Source organism: Phaseolus vulgaris, chromosome 4, assembly GCF_000499845.2.
Source record: "Phaseolus vulgaris cultivar G19833 chromosome 4, P. vulgaris v2.0, whole genome shotgun sequence".
Classification (NCBI taxonomy): Eukaryota; Viridiplantae; Streptophyta; class Magnoliopsida; order Fabales; family Fabaceae; genus Phaseolus; species Phaseolus vulgaris.
In genome coordinates, this window is record NC_023756.2 from 21,222,063 (window position 1) to 21,243,037 (window position 20,975).

At 49.0% G+C, this 20,975-nt stretch overlaps 2 protein-coding genes across 2 annotated transcripts; both read right to left on the minus strand.

Annotated features, from left to right (window-relative positions):
* Positions 1 to 6,552: 6,552 nt before the first annotated feature.
* Positions 6,553 to 8,271, minus strand: LOC137838460 (uncharacterized). The gene has a single exon (XM_068647703.1). It carries the CDS (start codon positions 8,269 to 8,271, stop codon positions 6,553 to 6,555), a length of 1,719 nt encoding a protein of 572 aa, XP_068503804.1.
* Positions 8,272 to 9,596: 1,325 nt separating this feature from the next.
* Positions 9,597 to 11,063, minus strand: LOC137838461 (uncharacterized). Its single transcript, XM_068647704.1, has one exon. It carries the CDS (start codon positions 11,061 to 11,063, stop codon positions 9,597 to 9,599), a length of 1,467 nt encoding a protein of 488 aa, XP_068503805.1.
* Between the last annotated feature and the right edge of the window lie 9,912 nt (positions 11,064 to 20,975).

Consider the following 20,975-nt stretch of genomic DNA (forward strand, 5'->3'; position numbering starts at 1 on the left):
TTCTTCAGGAGACGCAGTCGCGAAGACAGGGCAGAGAGTGTTACGAAGCGATTCACCCACGTTCGAGTTGCCGGCAGGATCACCTTCCCTTTTCCAGGTTCGAGAGGGAGCTGTTAACGGAGATGAACACCGCTCCAGCCCAACTGTACCCCAACAGTTGGGCCTTCGTGAAGGCCTTTGACATTTTGTTTGGCTTCCTTGGGTGTGCGCCTTCTGTAGATATTTTTCTTCACTTCTTCGAGGTGAAGAGGCAGAGAAACAATCTTTGGGTAACTCTTAGCAATGTCCCTGGTAGGATTCTTTTGACTCCCTTTCAGCAAGCCTTCACAGGGTGGAAAGGCAGGTTTTTTAAGGTATGTTGTTCCAGCTTGGTGCCTTCTGCCCTGGACGGCTTTCCTTTGTACTGGACAAAGGACGCCAGAGCTTTGAAATCTAAACCCCTTAAGAAACTGTCTACAAGGGATCAGGAAGCTTGCAAGATCCTGGCGGGTGTTGGAGGATTTGATGCGACTGCTTTAATAAGCTAGGAGTATAATGCCGAGCTTCTGAAAAGATATATATGTGTGTGAGGCTTTTCTCATGGTTTTCCACTCCTTGTTATGATTTCGCTTAGGAATACTTTGTTTCCCGTATGCCTCTTACTATACTTTATTCCTCTCTTCCACGTAGGTTCCAAGATAAACGATCATCAGAGGACGCTTCTGACTCGGGCTTTGCGGTTCGGAGACGGGGCCCTTTCGTCGCACTGCTTGAAGCCTGGGGCCACTGATGAGTGATGTGCTCTTGTTTTTTGTGTAGATATTTAGGACGTGTATAGGATTACAATTCCATTTTGCAAATGTTACACACTTCGTCTGTAACCCTAACATTGGTTCTGCACTTTTATTTATGCTGAAATGCTGTTTAAATTATCTTGCATGCTTGTGTTCTTTGTCATGCCGCGCACGTCACTCCGATATTGCCTTTACGCTTGGCCTGAATTTCTTAGACTTTGTTTGTTCCCATTCCTTAAACATCCTGTCTCTGGTTGCCTTGTTTATGGCTCTGCTCGGTCTTCGCCTTTGTGATGGATGCCTTTCCGTTTGAGCTTTCATATTTGAACCTTCAGCATTATCGTGCCCGAGCTCATTGGGATGGTTGGCTACATACTGCTCGTAGCGACGTCAGACCGCCTAGCCCTTCGTTTGCCAACGACCCGTCGGCGGTCGTGTACATTTTGCAGACCACCCCTTTCGCACTTCCTGATCACGTCATCGCCCCTGGCGACTCGGGGAAGGTGAGTTTAAACTTCGGCGATCTACGTGGCTCCGCGCGCTAATGCGCACGCCGGTGTCTGATTTGACACTTCACCAACCTTCTCCCATCAAATGACACGTGGATCCATCGACGGTTGTTATTTCGTGTCGTTTGCGCTTCCCATAACCTTCAAAACTCTAACTTCTCGCGCCACCCCTACTGTTACATTATCTTCCTGCTTCTCTTTCAAACTTTTGATACGCTCTGGTGAACGCTTCATCTCCCCAATCATCATTTCCTCGTACGCTCCCTCGATCATAAAAAAGGTAAGCCCTTTATCACTTTGTTGGCGCTCAACGCATTTCGATCAACTTGCATCATCTCTTAACTGTCTGATGCATACGCTGTGGGCTGTTTGCTCTCTGTTTCGCTTTTTTCCCTGCGCTTTTAGGTTTTTTTTCCCTTCCTACGACCCCTGTTGTTCATGCTGCTTTCCCTTCCTATTTTTCGAATTGAATCATTCCTTTTAGTGACCCTCCGCTTTCCTTTTCTTACTTTCCTTTCGTCTCTCCTGCAGTTCTCGATGGCTCGTATAGGTGCCACCCCTGCCCCCTCTCGAAACCCTCCTTCAAAATCTCGCAAACAACCTTCGTCAGGAAATCCCCCACGTCTCGTAACCCACCTAGAGATCCTGGCATCCTTCCAAATCGGGCTCAGAGGCCTGCGCCCTCTCGTCCCAACCAATCGCAATCAACTCCCCCGCAAACTAACGCCACTGCCCGCCCCATTCCTGATTACAAACTGTTGTACTCATGGGCTCCTCCAGCTTTGCTGAACGAAACCTCCTCGATTAACTCTGAGGCCGACATTCTTCGCTTGAGGGATAAGACCCACCTCACATTCCATAAGGAGCATGATGACAAGGTTGTTATTCGTCCTTGTCCTCCCGGGGAACCTGTTTGTACTGATGGCGACGTCAACGACGGCCACCCTTTCTGCTTTGTTTACGCAACCGTGTTTAAGAAGGTTAAGCTCAGGTTCCCCTTTACTCGCTTTGAGAGGGAGCTCCTTACCGAACTTGATATTGCCCCTGCTCAGCTGCATCCCAACGGCTGGGCGTTTGTCAGGGCATACCAAATTGTTTGTGCACATTTAGGCCATCCAGCCTCTGTAGACGTGTTCTTATTTTTGTTCGAGGCCAAAAACCCGGGGGACCGCCTATGGGTAAGCTTTAATGGGATTGCTGGGAGGTCCATCCTTTCCATCTTCCAACAATCTTATAAGGATTGGAAAGGGAAGTTCATTCGTGTTTACTGTAATGATCAGAGTCCCACACTTCTCGACGGGTTCCCCTTGTACTGGGTTGACAAGGGAAAAAAGGATTCTCAGGATCATTTTCGGAAAGCTAGGAGTCCAGAGAAAATGGGGGAGCTTGATAGAGACTTGTGTCACTTCTGGAAGGAAGTTGCCTCCACCAATACCACCTTACCTACCTCCTCAATCATCAAGTTCGAATTCTATGAAGATCAACTAGACTTTTACATAGGTCTGTCCCTCCACTCCGCCTGGATTTTTCTTCCTGTGCCAAATCTGTTTCACTTCTTTACCAAGTTTGTTCGCGTTATATGTCCTGCTCTTACCCTTGTACTGTTAATTATCTGTATCTGTAATTGTATTGATTTGTGAACATTGATCACTTCGTGCAGACACAATGCTGGGAAAGGATCATATGGCCAGACTGCGTTCTATAGTCAAACGCCACAAACTCGCTGCGGGTTCTCAAACCGTCCCGAATTCTGTAGCGGAAGCCGCTGTTGCCCGAGGCGAGCTTCCTCCCGTGGGCTCATCTTCCCTTATCGCCCCTCCTGTCCCTTCGAGAAAGAAACTGCCGCCAAAGAGGGCCAAGAGGAAGAATCCCATTATGGTGTCGGATGAGGATGATGACGAGAGCACTGAAGACGGACTTATCTGCAAAAGGAACAGGGCAACCGTCACCGATCTACCCGCAACCGAGAGTGCGGGCCCAGATTATGCGGAAAACCCCCCAGCGTCTCTACGCCCTTTGAGAGCGTTGGGGATGCTCTACCATCAAACACCTCAGCTGCTGGGGGCGTTCCGGAGCAAGCTGCGGACATTCAGTGGTCTCCCCAACCTGCAGTAGAGCCAGACATGTCGCCGCCATGCCTTGATGTTCCCTTGGTTGTCCATACTCATGAAGGCGGCGGCGAGAACCAACCCCCGACTCCTCTCCCGATCCCTGCTCTTCCAACTTATGCTCATGATTTATCTTTTACCTGTTGTGTGATCGCCTGATAACTTGGTTGGTTTTTACTCAACCCAATTAACTTAGCATAAACTGATGCTTAATTTCCTGGAAATCAACTTATCTTGAACAAACAGTTAGTCTATAGCAATAACATTTGACACAAAATTACTTACTGAGCAGTAGGCGGGAGTCATTTTTAGTATCTGACATCTCGTTTGCCTGATCTGCCAAGTGACATGTGTATTTCTAGGTCATCACCTAAAACTTTCGAACTTGCCTCAATTTGCTTAAGCAAAGAGGTCTTGTATCCTGTTCTTGCCTGAACTCACTCAAGGGTGAGGAGGACTTTATCTGGCCTGAACTCGCTCGACGACGAGAAGGACTTTATCTTGCCTGAACTCGCTCGACGGCGAGAAGGACTTTATCTTTCCTGAACTTGCTCGACGGCGAGAAGGACTTTATCTAGTGCCTCAGCTTGCCCAGGGGCTACCTTTTCCCTAGATGCACTGAGGACTTTTAATCTCATCTTGCCTGAACTCACTCGAGGGTGAGGAGGACTTCCTCTGGTGCCTCAACATTGCCCAGGGGCTACCTTTTCCCTGGATGCACTGAGGACTTTTAACCTTATCTTGCCTGAACTCACTCGAGGGTGAGGAGGACTTCCTCTGGTGCCTCAACATTGCCCAGGGGCTACCTTTTCCCTGGATGCACTGAGGACTTTTAACCTTATCTTGCCTGAACTCACTCGAGGGTGAGGAGGGCTTCCTCTGGTGCCTCAACATTGCCCAGGGGCTACCTTTTCCCTGGATGCACTGAGGGCTTTTAACCTTATCTTGCCTGCACTCACTCGAGGGTGAGGAGGACTTTCTCTGGTGCCTCAACATTGCCAAGGGGCTACCTTTTCCCTGGATGCACTGAGGGCTTTTAACCTTATCTTGCCTGCACTCACTCGAGAGTGAGGAGGACTTTCTCTGGTACCAGGGCTAGCTATTCATACTTGAGGAGGGGGCGTCCCGAAGGAATCCCTTAACCCCTGCTCAAGGACTAGGCGCCCGGGTTTGAACTGTTGTCCGGTACCGGGGCTAGCTATTCATACTTGAGGAGGGGGCGTCCCGAAGGAATCCCTTAACCCCTGCTCAAGGACTAGGCGCCCGGATTTTAACTCATACTGGACATACCTGTCATCTTGCTCTGAACACTCGCCTATACTCGTTCTTGGCGAGTAGGACTTCTTAATCTGTTCTCGCCTAAACTCGTTCTAGGCGAGTAGGACTTCTGATTTGTTCTCGCCTATATTCGCTCTTAGGCGAGTAGGACTTTTTATTCTGTTCTCGCCTATACTCGTTCTAGGCGAGTAGGACTTAAAACTTAACTCTCACCTCCGATTGCCAGGTGGCGACAAGGACTTAAAAACTTTATACTTGTGCCTCCGATCGCTGGGTGGCGACGGGGACTTAAAAAACTTAACCTTTGCCTCCAATCGCTAGGTGGCGATGAGGACTTAAAACTTAACTTGTGCCTCCAATCGCCGAGTGGCGATGGGGACTTAAAAACTTTATACTTGTGCCTCCGATCGCCGAGTGGCGATGAAGACTTAAAAAACTTTATACTTGTGCCTCCGATCGCCGAGTGGCGATGAGGACTTAAAAAACTTAACCTTTGCCTCCGATCGCTAGGTGGCGATGAGGACTTAAAACTTAACTTGTGCCTCCAATCGCCGAGTGGCGATGAGGACTTAAAAAACTTAACCTTTGCCTCCGATCGCCAAGCGGCGATGAGGACTTAAAAAACTTTATACTTTTGCCTCCGATCGCGAGGTGGCGATGAGGTCTTAAAACTTTGGACTGAATGCATGCGATCTGAATCTGCCCTAAATTATACAAGGACGACAAAGTCTTCTCTTGAAAACTTAAAATGACAAACATGCAAACTCAATAACTGGGAAACTTTGATAAACTATTTAAAATGATAATCATGCAAGCTCAATAACTGGGAAAACTTTGATAAGCTCGAACTTTCTTTATTGGGTGGCCTCATTAAAAAACCCTTCTCAGGGAAAAAGAGCACCACCTTGAAAAACTGTTTTCACTTGACTGTTCGAGTTAACTGCTACTTACAATGTTTCAACTGTAATAAAACTTGAGGTGGGTAGCGTTCCAAGTGCGAGGAATCGCCCCTCCCTCCAGTGTTTCCAAACGATAGGCGCCGTTCCCGAGTGCTTCGGTTATTCTAAACGGTCCCGTCCATTTGGGTGACAATTTATTCTGCATCTCGTACAGGTGGGCCTTCCTCATTACCAGGTCGCCATCTCTGAACTGTCTTGGCCTTGCCCTAGAATTGTACTTGCGCTCGACTCTTCTCTTTATCGCTTCGGCCTTTACCCTTGCCTCCTCCCTGACCTCATCCAACAAGTCTAAGTTCATCCTCCTTTCTGCATTCGAGTCTTCTGCCACGAAGTTTTGGAATCTCGGCGAGCTTTCCTGGATTTCAATTGGGATCATTGCATCGCACCCGTACACCAAGCTGAACGGGGTTTCGTGGGTTCCTGACTGTTCAGTGGTGTGATATGCCCATATTATACGGGGAACTTCCTCAGCCCAAGACCCTTTGGCCTTCTCCAATCTCCTCTTCAAACCTCTTAGTAAAACCCGATTAGCCAACTCCACCTGCCCATTCGTTTGCGGGTGTTCCACGGAAGCGAACACCTGTTGAGTTCCAACGTCCTCGCATAGCTTCTTTAGCAGGTGACTTGCGAACTGAGTCCCGTTATCCGACACCAAACGCTTGGGCACACCGAAGCGACACACAATATTCTTCCATACGAAGTTCTGTATCTTGTGCGCTGTGATCTGGGCTACTGGTTCTGCTTCAATCCACTTCGTGAAGCATTCGACTGCCACAACCAAATACTTCATCTGCCTAATCGCCAATGGGAAGGGTCCCAGGATATCGATTCCCCATGTGTGGAAAGGCCAGGGACTGTAGATTGATTTTAACTCTTCCGGAGGCGCCTTGTGCCAATCGGCGTGCTCCTGGCACTGCTTGCAACGTTAGGCATATCTCTTGCAGTCTTCCCTCATTGTCGGCCAATAATAACCCGCACGGATGGTTCTTGTTGCCAAGGCTCGACCTCCGATGTGACTCCCGCAAATCCCTTCATGAAGCTCGGCCATAATTCTCGTGCACCTCTCTCCACGTACACATACTAAAAGGGGGTGTGCGAACCCAAACCTGTACAACTCACCATCGATGAGGGTGAACTTGCTGGAGTTCCTTTTTACCTTCCTAGCTTCCGTCGAGTCCATTGGGAGTAAGCCATCTGCGATGTATCGCTGGTATGGCGTAATCCATGTGTCCGGCTCGTGGACGGCGCAAACTTGCGTCATTTTTATCTCCCCCACTGGATGCGCTCTAACGCTTGGCGTTCTCAAGGTCTCCTGAGATAGGGACTTATGACTTTTTGCCATCCCTTCCTTTGACTTGCACATTTGGAGAACTTGGTGGTCTGCCACGAACGCTCGAGGTGTCTTCAAGGTCTCTTGTATGACGGTTCTCTGCCTGCCCCCCTTGCCCGAACTGGCGAGCTTTGCTAGTAAGTCGGCCCGGGCGTTCTGCTCCCTTGGCACATGCACTACTTCGAACGAAACAAAAGACTTCCTCAACTCCTGCACATACTCCAGATAAGCTGCCATCTGCGGATCTTTAGCCTGGAACTCGCCGGTCACTTGGCCTGTGATTAGCAATGAATCGCTTTTGGCCAACAGCACCCTTGCTCCCATCTCCTTTGCCAACAAAACGCCAGCGATCAAAGCCTCGTATTCCGCCTGGTTGTTGCTGGCTTTAAAGGCGAATTTTAGGGACTGTTCTATCAACACGCCGTTGGGTCCTTCCAGAATTATCCCAGCCCCACTGCCCAACTGGTTAGAGGATCCGTCCACTGAGAGCACCCAACGAAAACCATCTCCGCCGCTTTGCACTGTTTCAGAAGATAATTCGACCACGAAGTCAGCGAAGATTTGTCCCTTGATCGGTGACCGGGGCTCATACTTGATGTCGAACTCCGACAATTCTACCGCCCATTTTACCATTCTTTCAGCCACATCTGGTTTCTTTAGGACCTTCTGGATAGGTAAGTCGGTCATCACCAACACTGTAAAACTCTGGAAGTAGTGGCGCAACCTCCTCGCCGAAAACACTACTGCCAATGCTCCTTTCTCCAAAGCTTGATATCTCACTTCTGGGCCCCGCAATACCTTGCTGACAAAATAAACGGGTTTCTGAATTTGATCTTGATCCTGGACGAGCACCGCACTCAGCGCCTTCTCGGTTACGGCGAAGTATAATCTGAGGGGCGCTCCTACTTGGGGTTTGCACAGGACCGGCAGGCTTGCCAAGTATTCTTTGAGTTTTACGAAAGCCTCTTCGCACTCTTTCGTCCAGAAAAATCTATTGTTCCTTTTCAAGCACTGGAAATATGGGTGACCCCTCTCCCCACTGGCAGACACGAATCGCGACAGGGCGGCCATCCGACCCGTGAGCTGCTGCACCTCTTTCACCGTAGCAGGACTCCTCATTGCCAAAATGGCCGCACACTTGTCAGGGTTTGCTTCGATCCCTCTTTCGGTCAAGAGAAAACCTAAGAATTTTCCCGCTTCCACACCGAAAATGCACTTCTCGGGGTTCAGCTTTAGCTTGTATTTGGCTATCGTAACGAACAGCTCCTCTAAGTCGGCTATATGCTGGTTTTTTTCCAAGGATGTTACGACCATATCGTCAACGTAAGCTTGCACGTGTCTCCCAAGCATAGGCGCGAGCACCTTGTCCATCAATCTCTGGTACGTGGCTCCCGCGTTCTTCAGCCCAAAAGGCATCACTTTGTAGCAATAGCACGACTGTTCTGTCATGAAGGCAGTTTTTTCCTCGTCCATGGGGTGCATCTTAATTTGGTTGTACCCTGAGAACGCGTCTAAGAAACTCAACAACTTACACCCTGCTGCGCTGTCCACTAGGGCGTCTGTACTCGACAATGGATAGGAATCCTTTGGACAGGCTTTATTTAGATCTGTGAAGTCGACACACATTCGCCATTTCCCATTGCTCTTTTTTACCAATACAACATTGGCGAGCCATTCCGGATACTGTATCTCCTTGATATGGCTTGCCTCAAGGAGTTTTTGCGTCTCATCTCTGATTGCCTGTCTCCTTTCTTCATTGAATTTTCTTCTTCTTTGTCGGACTGGTCTGACTTGGGGGTCCATTGCTAGGCGATGACATAAAAAATCGGGGTCGATTCCTGGCATATCCGAGGCAGACCACGCGAACGCGTCCAGATGCATGCCTATCACCTTGGCGATCTGTTCCTGTGTCCCGTCGTCTAGATTTTTCCCCAACTTGAAAGTTTTACCGCCGATCTCCCTCTCGAGCCAATCTCCAACTGGGCGAGGTCTCCTCTCGCTAGCGAGCAATGCTCTTACAATGCTTGACTCCCTGACGGCCTCCGGGCAGCTCGCCTCTTCTTCTACCCCGGCGTTGTTTTCAGGCTTCAACCCGACATCTCCCATGGTTACGTCGCCGTTGGTGGCTGCCCCCGATGTTATGTCTATACCCACGTCGCCTACGGCGGTTTCCCCTGTCGCCGCATCCATGGACCGTCGGCTTTCTTGCGCATCCTTCGCACCAAGAGGTGGTGTCGTGGTCACGTGGCATACTGATCGCCTGTTCTTGAGGCTGTTTTCATAACATCTCTTTGCCTCCTCTTGGTCAGATCGGATGGTGACAATTACCCGTTCCATTGAAGGTAATTTGACCTTCATGTGCCTCGTGGAGGGTACGACTCCTATCCTATTGAGTGTTGGTCTTCCCAATAGGATATTATATGCTGAAGGGGCGTTCACGACAAGGTATTTGATTTTCTCCTTGCGCGAGGCGGTCCCATCTGCGAACGTTGTTCTTAACTCAATGTACCCTCTGACTTCGACTTGGTCGCCCGCAAAACCGTACAAGCAGCCTCCATATGGCCTCAACTGATCTGTGGATAGTTGCAATCTTTCGAAGGTTGACCAGAACATCACGTCTGCCGAGCTCCCTTGGTCAACTAAGACCCGATAAACCGTTCTTCCTCCGTGATGAGCGAGATCACAATGGGATCGTTGTCATGTGGCACAACATCCCTGAGGTCCTCCTTAGTGAACGTGACGTCCACGTCGGGTGAATGGTCCTCGAAAACTTCTACTGCCATTACGGACCTCACATACTTCTTACGCTGTGACGCCGTGCATCCGCCACCCGAGAACCCACCAGCTATGGTGTGGATTTCACCGAGGATGGGCGCCTCGTGCTGCTGTGCCTCACTGCCCCCTGCTTGCGAGCCTAGTGGTCGTCCCGCCTGTTTCTCCATCAAGTAATCCTTTAGGAAGCCACTTTTCCCGAGCTCATCCAACTGATAGCCAAGTGCCAGACAGTTGTTGATATGGTGTCCGAATGCTTCGTGGAATTCGCACCACGACTCCTTGCGAGGCCCTAGTACCTTGTCAGCTTTAATCGGCGACCTCAACCTGTCGGCTATGCTGGGTATCGCAATTAGATCTTTGAGTTCCATCACGAAATTGTGTCTTGGCGGTTTGCGTGCTTCTCTCCCTTCCTCTACTCGACTCTTGGGTTGAGTCCTTCGTGGCTCGTAAGCGCGTTTCCTGTCAAAGTGTTTCCTTTCTGTGACGGCTTGGTGAACCCGAACAGGTTGCGTGCGTATCTGTGCCTTGGGGCGCGCCGGCATAGTGGTTGTACATTTTTCATACGTTTCACCTTCTGAGGCATTATGTTCCACCGCTTGTCGCCTTATTTCAGCGAAAGTTTTGGGGCAGCTGCGGTTAAGCGTCTTGCTGAAAGATCCGGGGCGCACTCTCTTCTTGAACGCGTACACAATCATGGGTTCCTCCTTGGTACCTACTTTCACCACCTGTGCCCCGAAGCGGCTTATGTATTCCTTTAGGGTTTCACCTTGGAACTGCTTGACGTCGAAAAGGTCGTACGAGACTGGGGCGGGAGTTCTGTTGGCTAGGTACTGTTCTTTAAATAGTTTCGAAAGTTGGGTGAAGGACGTGACGTGGCCCTCTGGGAGGCTGATGAACCAGTCCATGGCCATCCCTGTCAGGGTGCTCATGAAAAGCTTGCACTTAGCAGCGTCCGATCCACCTACCAGTAACATCTGTGTGTGGAACGCCGTGAGGTGCGCTTCGGGGTCCTCCATTCCTGTGAACGTCGCTTTGGGTCCTGTGAACGTGTTGGGAATTGCTGTCTCCAAAATTGCTTGTGAAAACGGTGTTGTGAATTCCCTGGGTGGGGATGTAGCCTCCGGTTCGTCTCTGCCCCGCCATCTATGACGTAACTCCTCGTTGGTGCGGTGGAGTTCCTCGCTTCTTACTTGAGAAGCTGTGAGGTCTGCCTGCATGCGTTCCTGTTCTACTTTCGAGGCGGCCACTGCGTCTTGTAGCCCGTGCACCATCCCCATGAGCTGCTGTAGGGTCATCTCTTCACTCCTAGCGCGTGCTGGTCGGGTGGCCATGGCTCTCCGGGGATCCTCTCGACTTATCTGAGTGTTGAAAATCTTGAACTGAAAGCTTGTGTGGTGGAACCGATGTTTATATCGGCCCCACGGTGGGCGCCAGATGTTCCGGCCGGTTGACCTGGGTCGTCTTTGTGCGTGGCTTCCTCTAATGAGCTAGGGCACCTTCGTTTTGCTTCGTCTGTCAGTACTTGAAAAAAGAAGATCAAAGGGGCGCCCTCGCGGCCGTTTGCACTTCGATGATCAAGTCAGCTAGCGAGAAACACCAAAGTAACTAGAAACTGTATGATTATCTCAATGACTGAAACTGTATGGCTAAAACTGTGCTACCCTAATTGTCTTGCGCTCTCAGCGGATGTGCCGTCAAGAACAATTAGGGTTTTTGCTCTGTATGTCTATCTGGGAAAACTAGGTTAAAACTCGTGTAACTGTGAACTGAAAAAACGTACCTCTTTAGGGCTTATTTGCGCCCTATATATAAGTGAAAACTAGGGTTCCTTGGAGAAAGTCCTTGCGCCGCTATCTTTAACGTATCTGGCCCATGGACTTCCCTCATCTGGAGTGCAATGTATAGCCTTACGTCCATTTGGGCTCTAACTTGAGTGCTGTATTTATCGCGCCATCATACTATTCGAGTCCCCTAGTTGGACACGTGTCATGCATGCAGCCTTCCTGGATACTTTTGATGAGCACGTGGGTATTACCACGCGCCCTTTTGACTTGATCATTTATTCTGTGCCTAGGGACCCACAGTGCCGCTGCCCAACTTAGGGTTATTCCTTCGTGTGGGCCCCCTCTCTGTGAAATGCTTACGTCATGCGGGTTGACTCTTCAGGCGATGTCTTACTTAGGCGATGGGCGATGATCCATCTTGGCGGTGACACATCCCGGCGATAACCGGTTATTCATGCTGCAGAACGCCGCCTTTACACACAACGACTACGTTGACTCCTTGCCTACATACCTTTCTCTTGTCCACGTCATCACACCCGATGACCTGGTTGGTACACCTATTTTTCCAATTGAAACAATTAATTCTTTGTCTGTTTTCTTATTGATCATCGCCAACACAACCACTTTCAATACACTTTTAATTGTTTTGTTCTATATTGAGCGATTATTGTACTTGAAAATTCACTGTTCCTTGTGGGATCGATATCCGTCCTTAGGGACAATTATTACTTCTGACAAACGTGGTGCACTTGCTGTAAAAAGTCATCAAAGGGCTGTAGGAAGCAATGGCAGCATCGAAAGCGGAGCAAGAGCGCATGCAGGCGGATCTCACAGCATCTCAGGCGAGAAACGATGAGCTCCACCGCGCCAATGAGGAGTTACGCCGTGGGTGGCGCGACGTAGATGAACCTGAGACTGCCACCTTACCCAGGGAATTCTCAACACCATTCTCACAGGCAATCCTAGAGACAGCAATCCCCAACACGTTCACGGGATCCAAAGTAACCTTCACAGGGATGGAGGATCCTGAGGCACACCTCACTGCGTTCCACACACAAATGATGCTGGTAGGCGGTTCTAATGCCATAAGATGCAAGCTCTTTATGAGCACTTTGACTGGCATGGCCATGGACTGGTTCATCAGCCTCCCAGAGGGTTACATCACGTCTTTCGCACAGCTGTCGCAGCTATTCAGAGAGCAGTATTTGGCTAACAGGGCCCCCGCCCCAGTCTCATACGACCTTTTCGACGTGAAGCAATATCAAGGGGAGACCCTGAAAGAGTACATAAGCCGCTTCGGGGCGCAGGTGGTGAAGGTGGGTACCACAGACGAACCCATGATCGTGTACGCATTCAGGAAGGGGGTGTGCCCTGGATCTTTTAGTAAATTGCTCAATCGCAGCTGCCCCAAAACTTTTGCTGAAGTAAGGCGTCGGGCGGTAGAACACATTGCCTCTGAGGGTGAGGCATATGAGAAGTGCTGACTGCTGCGCCCGCACGCCCGAGAGCGCAGATGCGCGCACAACCTACTAGAGTCCACGAAGCCACTACAGAAAGAAAGAATCAAGATAGGAGGCGCACCTACGAGACAAGGAGGACCCAACCTAAGGGTCGATCAGAAGGAAGGAGAGAGGGCAATAGACCTCCAAGGCACAACTTTGTGGTAAACTTAAAGACCTCATCGTTGTGCCCAACATAGCTGACAGGTTGAGGCCACCGGTGAAGTCAGACAAGGTATTGGGACCCCACAAGGAATCATGGTGCGAATTTCACGAAGCGTTCGGGCACCACATTAACAACTGCTTAGCGTTGGGTTATCAGTTGGATGAGCTTGTGAAGAATGGTTTCTTGAAAGATTATCTCGCTGGGTCCACTGCGACCACAGCCACAACGACACCAGAGGAAGGTCAGGCGCATGAAATCCCAACTCATGGAGAAGTGCACACCATCTCTGGCGGCTTCTTCGGAGGGGGACCCACTGCCTCTCAACGTAAGAAATATGTGAGGTCAGTAAGTTCGGAGTCAGACCTTGTTTTCACAAGAGCTGACCTGCGGGATGTCGTCCCACACGATAATGACCCAGTGTTCATTTCTATAGTCACAGCGGGAAGGAAGGTACATAGGGTCCTCGTCGACCAGGGCAGTTCTGCAGATGTCATGTTTTAGTCGACCTTCAATAAGCTACAGTTGTCCCCCAACCTTTTGAGACCCTATACTGGATGCTTATATGGGTTTGCAGATAATCCAGTAGAGGTACGCGGCTACTTGGAGTTGAGGAAGACGTTCACTGATGGAGCAGCATCACGCACCGAGAGCATCCGGTACTTGGTGGTCAACGCCAACTCAACTTACAACATTTTGTTAGGCAGACCTGCCTTGAACAGATTAAGGGTCGTGTTCTCCACGCGCCACATGAAGATGAAGCTACCAGATCTTAGTGGTAAGGTGATCGTAATCAAGTCGGATCAAGAGGAGGCCCGTAAGTGCTATGAAAATAGTCTAAAGACAAAAATAGGCGTGGTCATGGTGATGGAGCGACCACTCGTTTCAAATTCGCAAATGGAGTTGGAGCCGTTGGAAGAGGCGACGCCCGAGAAGTCCACGCCGGTCGAAGCCACCATAGGGGCGACGCCTATGGAAGATGCACATACAAAAGGAAGAAACGACGATGCCTCGCCCGCTGGAGAAGAGCCAGAAGAGGCGATGCCCGATGCATCCGTGGGGGCGACTCCTATGGAAGAGGATTCCACGAGTGAGTCTCTTGAAGAGAATGTGCAGAATGAGCGACCCCGACCAGAAGATAACATAGTAGAAAGACAAATAGGGGGTAAGGTGTTCAAATTGGGACGCTTGCTGAGCCAAGGAGAACAAGAAGAGGTAGCTGCAGTAATCTCGCGCCACCTAGATGCTTTCGCGTGGACTGCGGCGGATATGCTAGTTATTGACCCAGATTTTTTGTGCCACCATTTTACCATGGACGCAAAGGTTCGCCCTGTGAGACAAAGAAAGAGGAAGTTCAACGAAGAGCGATGCCTCGTCGTGAAGGAAGAAACACAGAAGCTGCTCAACGCTGGACACATCAGGGAGATACAATACCCTGAGTGGTTAGCCAATGTAGTTCTAGTGAAGAAGGTGAATGGGAAGTGGAGGATGTGCGTTGACTTCACAGATTTGAACAAGGCATGCCCAAAGGATTCGTACCCACTTCCCAACATCGATGAATTAGTGGATAGCGCCTCGGGTTGCAAGATGCTGAGTTTCCTGGATGCATTCTCAGGTTACAATCGGATCAAGATGCATCCCAGGGACGAGAGTAAAATGACATTCATGACGAAAACGTGCAGTTACTATTATAAGGTGATGTCGTTTGGTTTGAAAAATGCAGGCGCCACCTACCAGAGGCTGATGGACAAGGTCCTTGCACCCATGCTGGGAAGGAACGTGCAGGCCTACGTAGATGACATGGTGGTAACTTCGCACAAGAGAGGGCAGCACGCAGCTGATCTGGAAGAGCTATTTGCTACCATATCGAAGTATCACCTCAAGTTAAACCCAAAAAAGTGCGTTTTTGGCGTGGAGGCGGGAAAGTTCTTAGGTTTCATGCTCATAGAGAGGGGATAGAGGCAAACCCTGACAAGTGTGCAACCATCATCGCCATGAGGAGCCCGACCTCAGTGAAAGAAGTTCAACAATTGAAGAGACAAATGGCAGCATTATCGAGATTCGTATCTGCTGGAGGGGAGAAGGGCCACCCTTACTTCCAATGCCTCAAAAGGAATAGCCGTTTCGTATGGACAGATGAGTGTGAAGCAGCGTTTCTCAAGTTGAAGGAGTACTTGGCGACGCCACTTGTGCTTTGCAAGCCACAAGTAGGCATCCCCCTCCGCTTATACTTTGCGGTGACTGAGTGGGCCATTAGCTCTGTACTGGTCCAGGAACAAAACCAGGTGCAGGAGCCCATTTACTTCGTGAGCAAGGCCTTGCAAGGCCCAGAATTGAGGTACCAGTCACTAGAGAAGGCGGCGCTAGCGGTAGTATTCTTAGCACGAAGGCTCCGCCACTATTTCCACAGCTTCACGGTGGTGGTGATGACAAACCTCCCCATCCAAAAGGTACTTCAAAAGCCAGATGTAGCAGGGAGGATGGTTCGCTGGGCGGTAGAGCTATCGGAGTTCGATATCCAGTATGAACCCAGGGGGTCCATCAAGGGGCAAGTCTACGCTGACTTCGTGGCAGAACTTTCACCAGGGGGAGACCCTAAAGAGGTGGAGTTAGGGTCACAGTGGGTACTCTCAGTGGACGGATCTTCCAACCAGCAAGGGAGTGGCTCTGGGATAATCTTGGAGGGGCCTAACGGAGTGTTGATAGAGCAAGCTTTACGCTTCGCCTTCAAGGCAAGCAACAATCAGGCGGAGTACGAAGCGTTGATTGCTGGGATGCTTTTGGCTAAAGAAATGGGTGCGCAGAGCCTACTGGCGAAAAGCGACTCACAGTTGGTCACAGGGCAAGTGACAGGGGAATATCAGGCGAAGGACCCACAGATGGCCGCCTACCTGAGGTATGTCGAGGTGCTGAAAAGAGCTTTCGCTGCGTTTGAGCTGGTGCATGTCCCTAGGGAGCAGAATGCCAGAGCTGACCTGCTTGCCAAGCTGGTCAGCTCAAGCAAGGGGGGGAGGCAGAGGACCGTAATACAGGAGGATCGTCCCGGGGCGTTGACCAAAAGTCAAAGTCAAAGTCAACACATGGTGGGACCGCTCGAGGGCCCCAAAGAAGGGAAAGAAAGTCAACAGGTTGACCGCTTGGGGTGTCGCCAGGGTAGGGCGTCGCCTCGCAAAGGCGTCGCCTAAGAAAGGCGTCGCCTCGCAAAGGCATCGCCTAAGAAAGGCGTCGCCTCGCAAAGGCGTCGCCTAAGAAAGGCGTCGCCTCGCAAAGGCATCGCCTAAGAAAGGCGTCGCCTCGCAAAGGCGTCGCCTAAGAAAGGCGTCGCCTCGCAAAGGCGTCGCCTAAGAAAGGCGTCGCCTCGCAAAGGCGTCGCCTAAGAAAGGCGTCGCCTCGCAAAGGCGTCGCCTAAGAAAGGCGTCGCCTCGCAAAGGCGTCTCCTAAGAAAGGCGTCGCCCAAGAAAGGCGTCGCCAGGTTAAGAAACAGTCAAGTTAAGACATCGACGGTGTTACCCCCCGATACCTATGGGTAGGAAAGACCATGGAGGGGGCAACACCGTGAGGAAGTCTCGGGCTGAAAATTCAAATTCTGAATTTACAAGATCATGACACCTCCTTTTATAGTAGGAGAGGGCTGAAAATGAAAAGGCACAAATTGAAATACAAGAGTTCAAATTCGACGCCAACTTCAAGTCACATGAGAAGTGTGACTTGTTTTCCTACTTTGGCACCTCCTAAAAATACATCTACACCTACTCTTTATGTCACATGGAAGGTGTGACTTGTTTTGTACATTAGCACCCCTTATTTAATATCTACACCTTCCTTTAAAGTTCTACTAAAAACTACACAAAAGTAATTACAAAAAGAGTCATCAAATGATGCTCATCTCCCAAAGCTTTAACCTTGCTCCTAGTAACCCTTTGAGGCATGAAGGATGTTGAGCTAATAGGTTGGGCTTGGGCCCCCACTTGGGCTTGAGCTTGGGCTTGGGCCTCAGACGCCTCCTCTACTTGGTCTTCATCACTTCCCTTGCAGGCTCGGGTCGCCTTTCCCGGGCCATCTTAGCTCGGGCGACCCCTTCTCCCCTTTGAGGCTGGTAGGTGATGGTGCACACCCCTCTCTTCGTCTTTAAGCTATTCTCATAGCACTTCTTTGCCACCTTCTGGTCAGATTTGATGGTAATTACTGCCCCCTCAAGGGAGGACAATTGTTGAAGATGGGAGCTTTGATGTATCAAATCCACATGAAGCCTGAATGATGGAAGAGGCCCCGACACCAATCCATTGAAAGGCCACCAAAATGTCAAATTGAGGCAACCACTAGAGTTATAGCCAAAGAGGGGTCAAGAGGACGCATTCTACATGCCATAAACTCTAGTGTAGATTAGATTTTAATTTCTTGTCAAAATTAGCATAGGAACTTTATTTGTAATTTTTCTTAGAATTAATTTTGGCACCTAAAACACCAACCTAGGTAAACTTAGAGTTTCTAAAAAACCTCTAAAATTACCTTGGCTAGTCTAGGAAGCCTATGGAGGGGGTGAGAATACAAACTACACACACCCCTCCCCATGTGCTCATTTAGGCTCCACTTTTGGGAGGGAATTCATTTGAATTTCCCTCCACTTTCTTTTGAATTTCTAGCCCTCTAAACACTATAAATTGAGGTGCTTGGCTCATGTATTTGCAAGATTAATTTTAGTAATGAAATGCTGCCAAAATGTGCCATTCTTACTCCCTTGCCTAAAATCTCTTTAGATTTAGGTCTCTAATCTTCAAACCTTTCACCTACAAAGAGAGTTGGCCGAACCCTCCAAGGCTACCACAAACTCTTAGGAGAGCCTTGTTCCACCTACAATCCATTGAAGCTTCCGCAAACCACCACAAAAACCGTAAAAGAGAAGAGCTCAATGTCATCACTGAAGCTATGTTGCTTTCTAGGTTTGGGTTTAGATTAAGCTGTTTAGAATCTTTGTTAAGATCAGTCCTTGAAGCCTACACCAAGCTTGATTAAATCTATTTTTAAGAAACTAAGTGTTTTTCCAAGCAAAGGGAAAACAACCGGTTGATTTGTCGAAATAATCGGTTGTTTGTCACTTAGCTGACTGGATGTTTTGAAACTGCTTTTTGAATCAGTTGTGAAAACTGCTTGACTCATTCAATCGGTTAAATCGTGGTTTCAACCGGTTAAATGTGTGTTTTCATAATAGTTTTTTGAAAACTTGTTTTAACTGATTCAGTTGTTCAAATATGCCTTAAATGACTGCTTTTCAAAGGCTATAAATAAGGCTTTCGTTCAAAACAACAAAAACAACAAATACAACAAGTATTGATTCAGATTTGAGAAAGAGATTTGGTTTTGAAAGTATTTTCAAAAAAGAGAAAGAGTGCTTTCAAGCTTTGCTGTGGTGACAAGTGTTGATCATAGTATCTCTGGTTCTGTAATTCCAGGTGTTTTCTATCCTTGCTTAGTGTCTTGTAATTGTACTTCTTTTACATACTGTTTGTGTTTGAAATCCTGTAAAGACAGAGGTTGTTCTATTTTGAGGTGTGAAGTTTTGCAAAGGGGGTGATTAGGCTTTGTGGGAATCAAAGTCACCTCTTTGTGGTGTGTGATTGTAATCTGTGTTCATTACTAGTGGAAACTCAGAGGTTTGTCTGAGAACTGGATGTAGCTCAGGGATTGAGTGAACGAATATAAAACCATTGTGTAAATCTTTCTTTCTCTCAAACTCTCTAACTGTTTCATATTTTTGCTGCTATAAAAAACCGATTAAAATGCAGTTTTAACCGGTTAAAATTCTGATATTTGTTTCTTTTGGATTGTTTGATTGCCTTCCTTAAGTGCTTATCTGAGTTGTTTGTTAAAGATTCATTCTAGACCTAGTATTTGTGAAAATCTTTGATAAAACAATTCACCCCTCTCTTGTTTAAGCCATCAATTCTTACAGTTTCATCTTCATATGCCTCACCGAGGCCACTGCTCCTATCCTGTTTAGGGAAGGTCTGCCTAAAAGGATATTGTAAGCTGAAGGAGCGTTGACAACGAGGTACCTTATATTAACGGTGAGGGATGCGGCGCCGTCTGTGAAAAACGTCCTCAACTCCACATGCCCTCTCACCTCTACCTAGTCCCAGCGAAACCGTATAGGCAGCCGTCATAAGGTCTGAACTGGTTAGGCGACAACTGCAGCTTATTGAAATTCGACCAGAACATAACATCTACTAAGCTCCCCTGGTTGACAAGGACTCGGTGCACTCTTCTCCCTACTGTCACCACTGGGTTGTTATCATGTGGGACCATGTCTTGTAGATCGGCCTTTGTGAAGAAGAGATCGGGCTCAGGGGACTGGTCAGGCTCCCTTGCTTCCACTGCCATTACCTCTCTGGCATACTTCTTTCGCTGGGAGGTGGTACATCCTTCTCCCGAAAAACCCCAAGAGATCATGTTGACCTCTCCGTGGACTGGTACCTCATGCCCTTGATCTCCTGCCAGGGCTACTGACGTCGGGGCCTCTTAATTTTCTTCCAGATATTCCTTTAGAAAACCATCCCTCACTAACTCATATAACTAGTGTCCGAGCGCTAAGCAGTTGCGCAGGTTGTGGCCGAAGCCTTTATGGAATTCGGACCACGTGCCCTTGCTTGGCCCAATCTTCTGTCGGTCTTTGGAGGTGACTTCAGCTTGTCGGCCACATTGGGTATAACGATCAGCTCCTTAAGGTCTATTATGAAGTTGTGCCTTCCCTCGTTCGGGCCCTGATTTGATGCTTTCTCGGCTCGTATGTCGCCTGTCTAGCCGGGGGTTTCTTCTCTGTCGTAGCCTCATGCACCCTCATGGGCTGAGTACGACTAGTTCCCAGAGGCCTTGTCGGTCCAATGCTTCCATATATTTTTGTCACCTCCTCCTCTGCGCCAATGTTGACCACAACTCGGCGACGGATCTCGCTAAACGTCTTTGGAAGACACTTTGTCAGAGAATCACTGAAAGGTCTTGATAACATTCCTCGCCTGAAGGCGTGCACCATCATGGCTTCGTCTTTGGTGTGCAGCTTTACCACCAGTGCCCCAAACCGGTTCAGGAAGTCTTTCCAGGGATCTCCCTGGTATTGTTTCACATCGAAGAGATTGAAGGGGATGGGGGGAAGGGGGAGGGAGCCTGGTTGACAATGAACTACTCTCTGAACAATGTTGAGAACTGATCAAATGAAGTGATGTGTCCATCGGGGAGACTGATGAACCAGTCCAACGTTGTGCTCGAGAATGTTCCCAGAAACAGCTTGCAGTGCATAACATCAGTTCCTTTCGAGATCATCATCTGGGTGTGGAAGGCCATGATGTGCCTCCAGGTCTTCGATACCTGTAAAGGTGATTTTTGGAGTCATGAAGTTGGTGAGTATTACCACATTCATGATCTCCTGGGAAAAAGGCATGGGACGAGCCCTAACTGGAATGAGAGGACTTTGCTCGTTAGCTGTGCGCTCCCCCATACGTTGCAATTCTCTATGCAGTTCCTCATTGGTCATGCGCAGTTCTTCATTGCTTGTTCGTGACGCATCCAAATCGACCTGGAATCGGTTCTGACTGGCTGTCTGCTCGGCCTAAACCTCTCAGCCAGAATCTTGTCCTGATCAGCCTTGGACGCCGCCACCGTTTGCTGAAGGGCGCGAATGGTCTCCATGAGTTGTTGCATGGTGACGTTGTGATATGAATCCACTAGCAAAGAAGAGATGATTCTTTGACATTCTATGGACTCAACTTGAGTTGGAGATAGCTTAGGCACTTATAATAGAATTAG

Bases quoted from the DNA above. Each gene is read 5' to 3' on its own strand.
- LOC137838460 (XM_068647703.1), bottom strand. From the start codon at position 8,271: ATGGTCGTAACATCCTTGGAAAAAAACCAGCATATAGCCGACTTAGAG.
- LOC137838461 (XM_068647704.1), bottom strand. From the start codon at position 11,063: ATGGCCACCCGACCAGCACGCGCTAGGAGTGAAGAGATGACCCTACAG.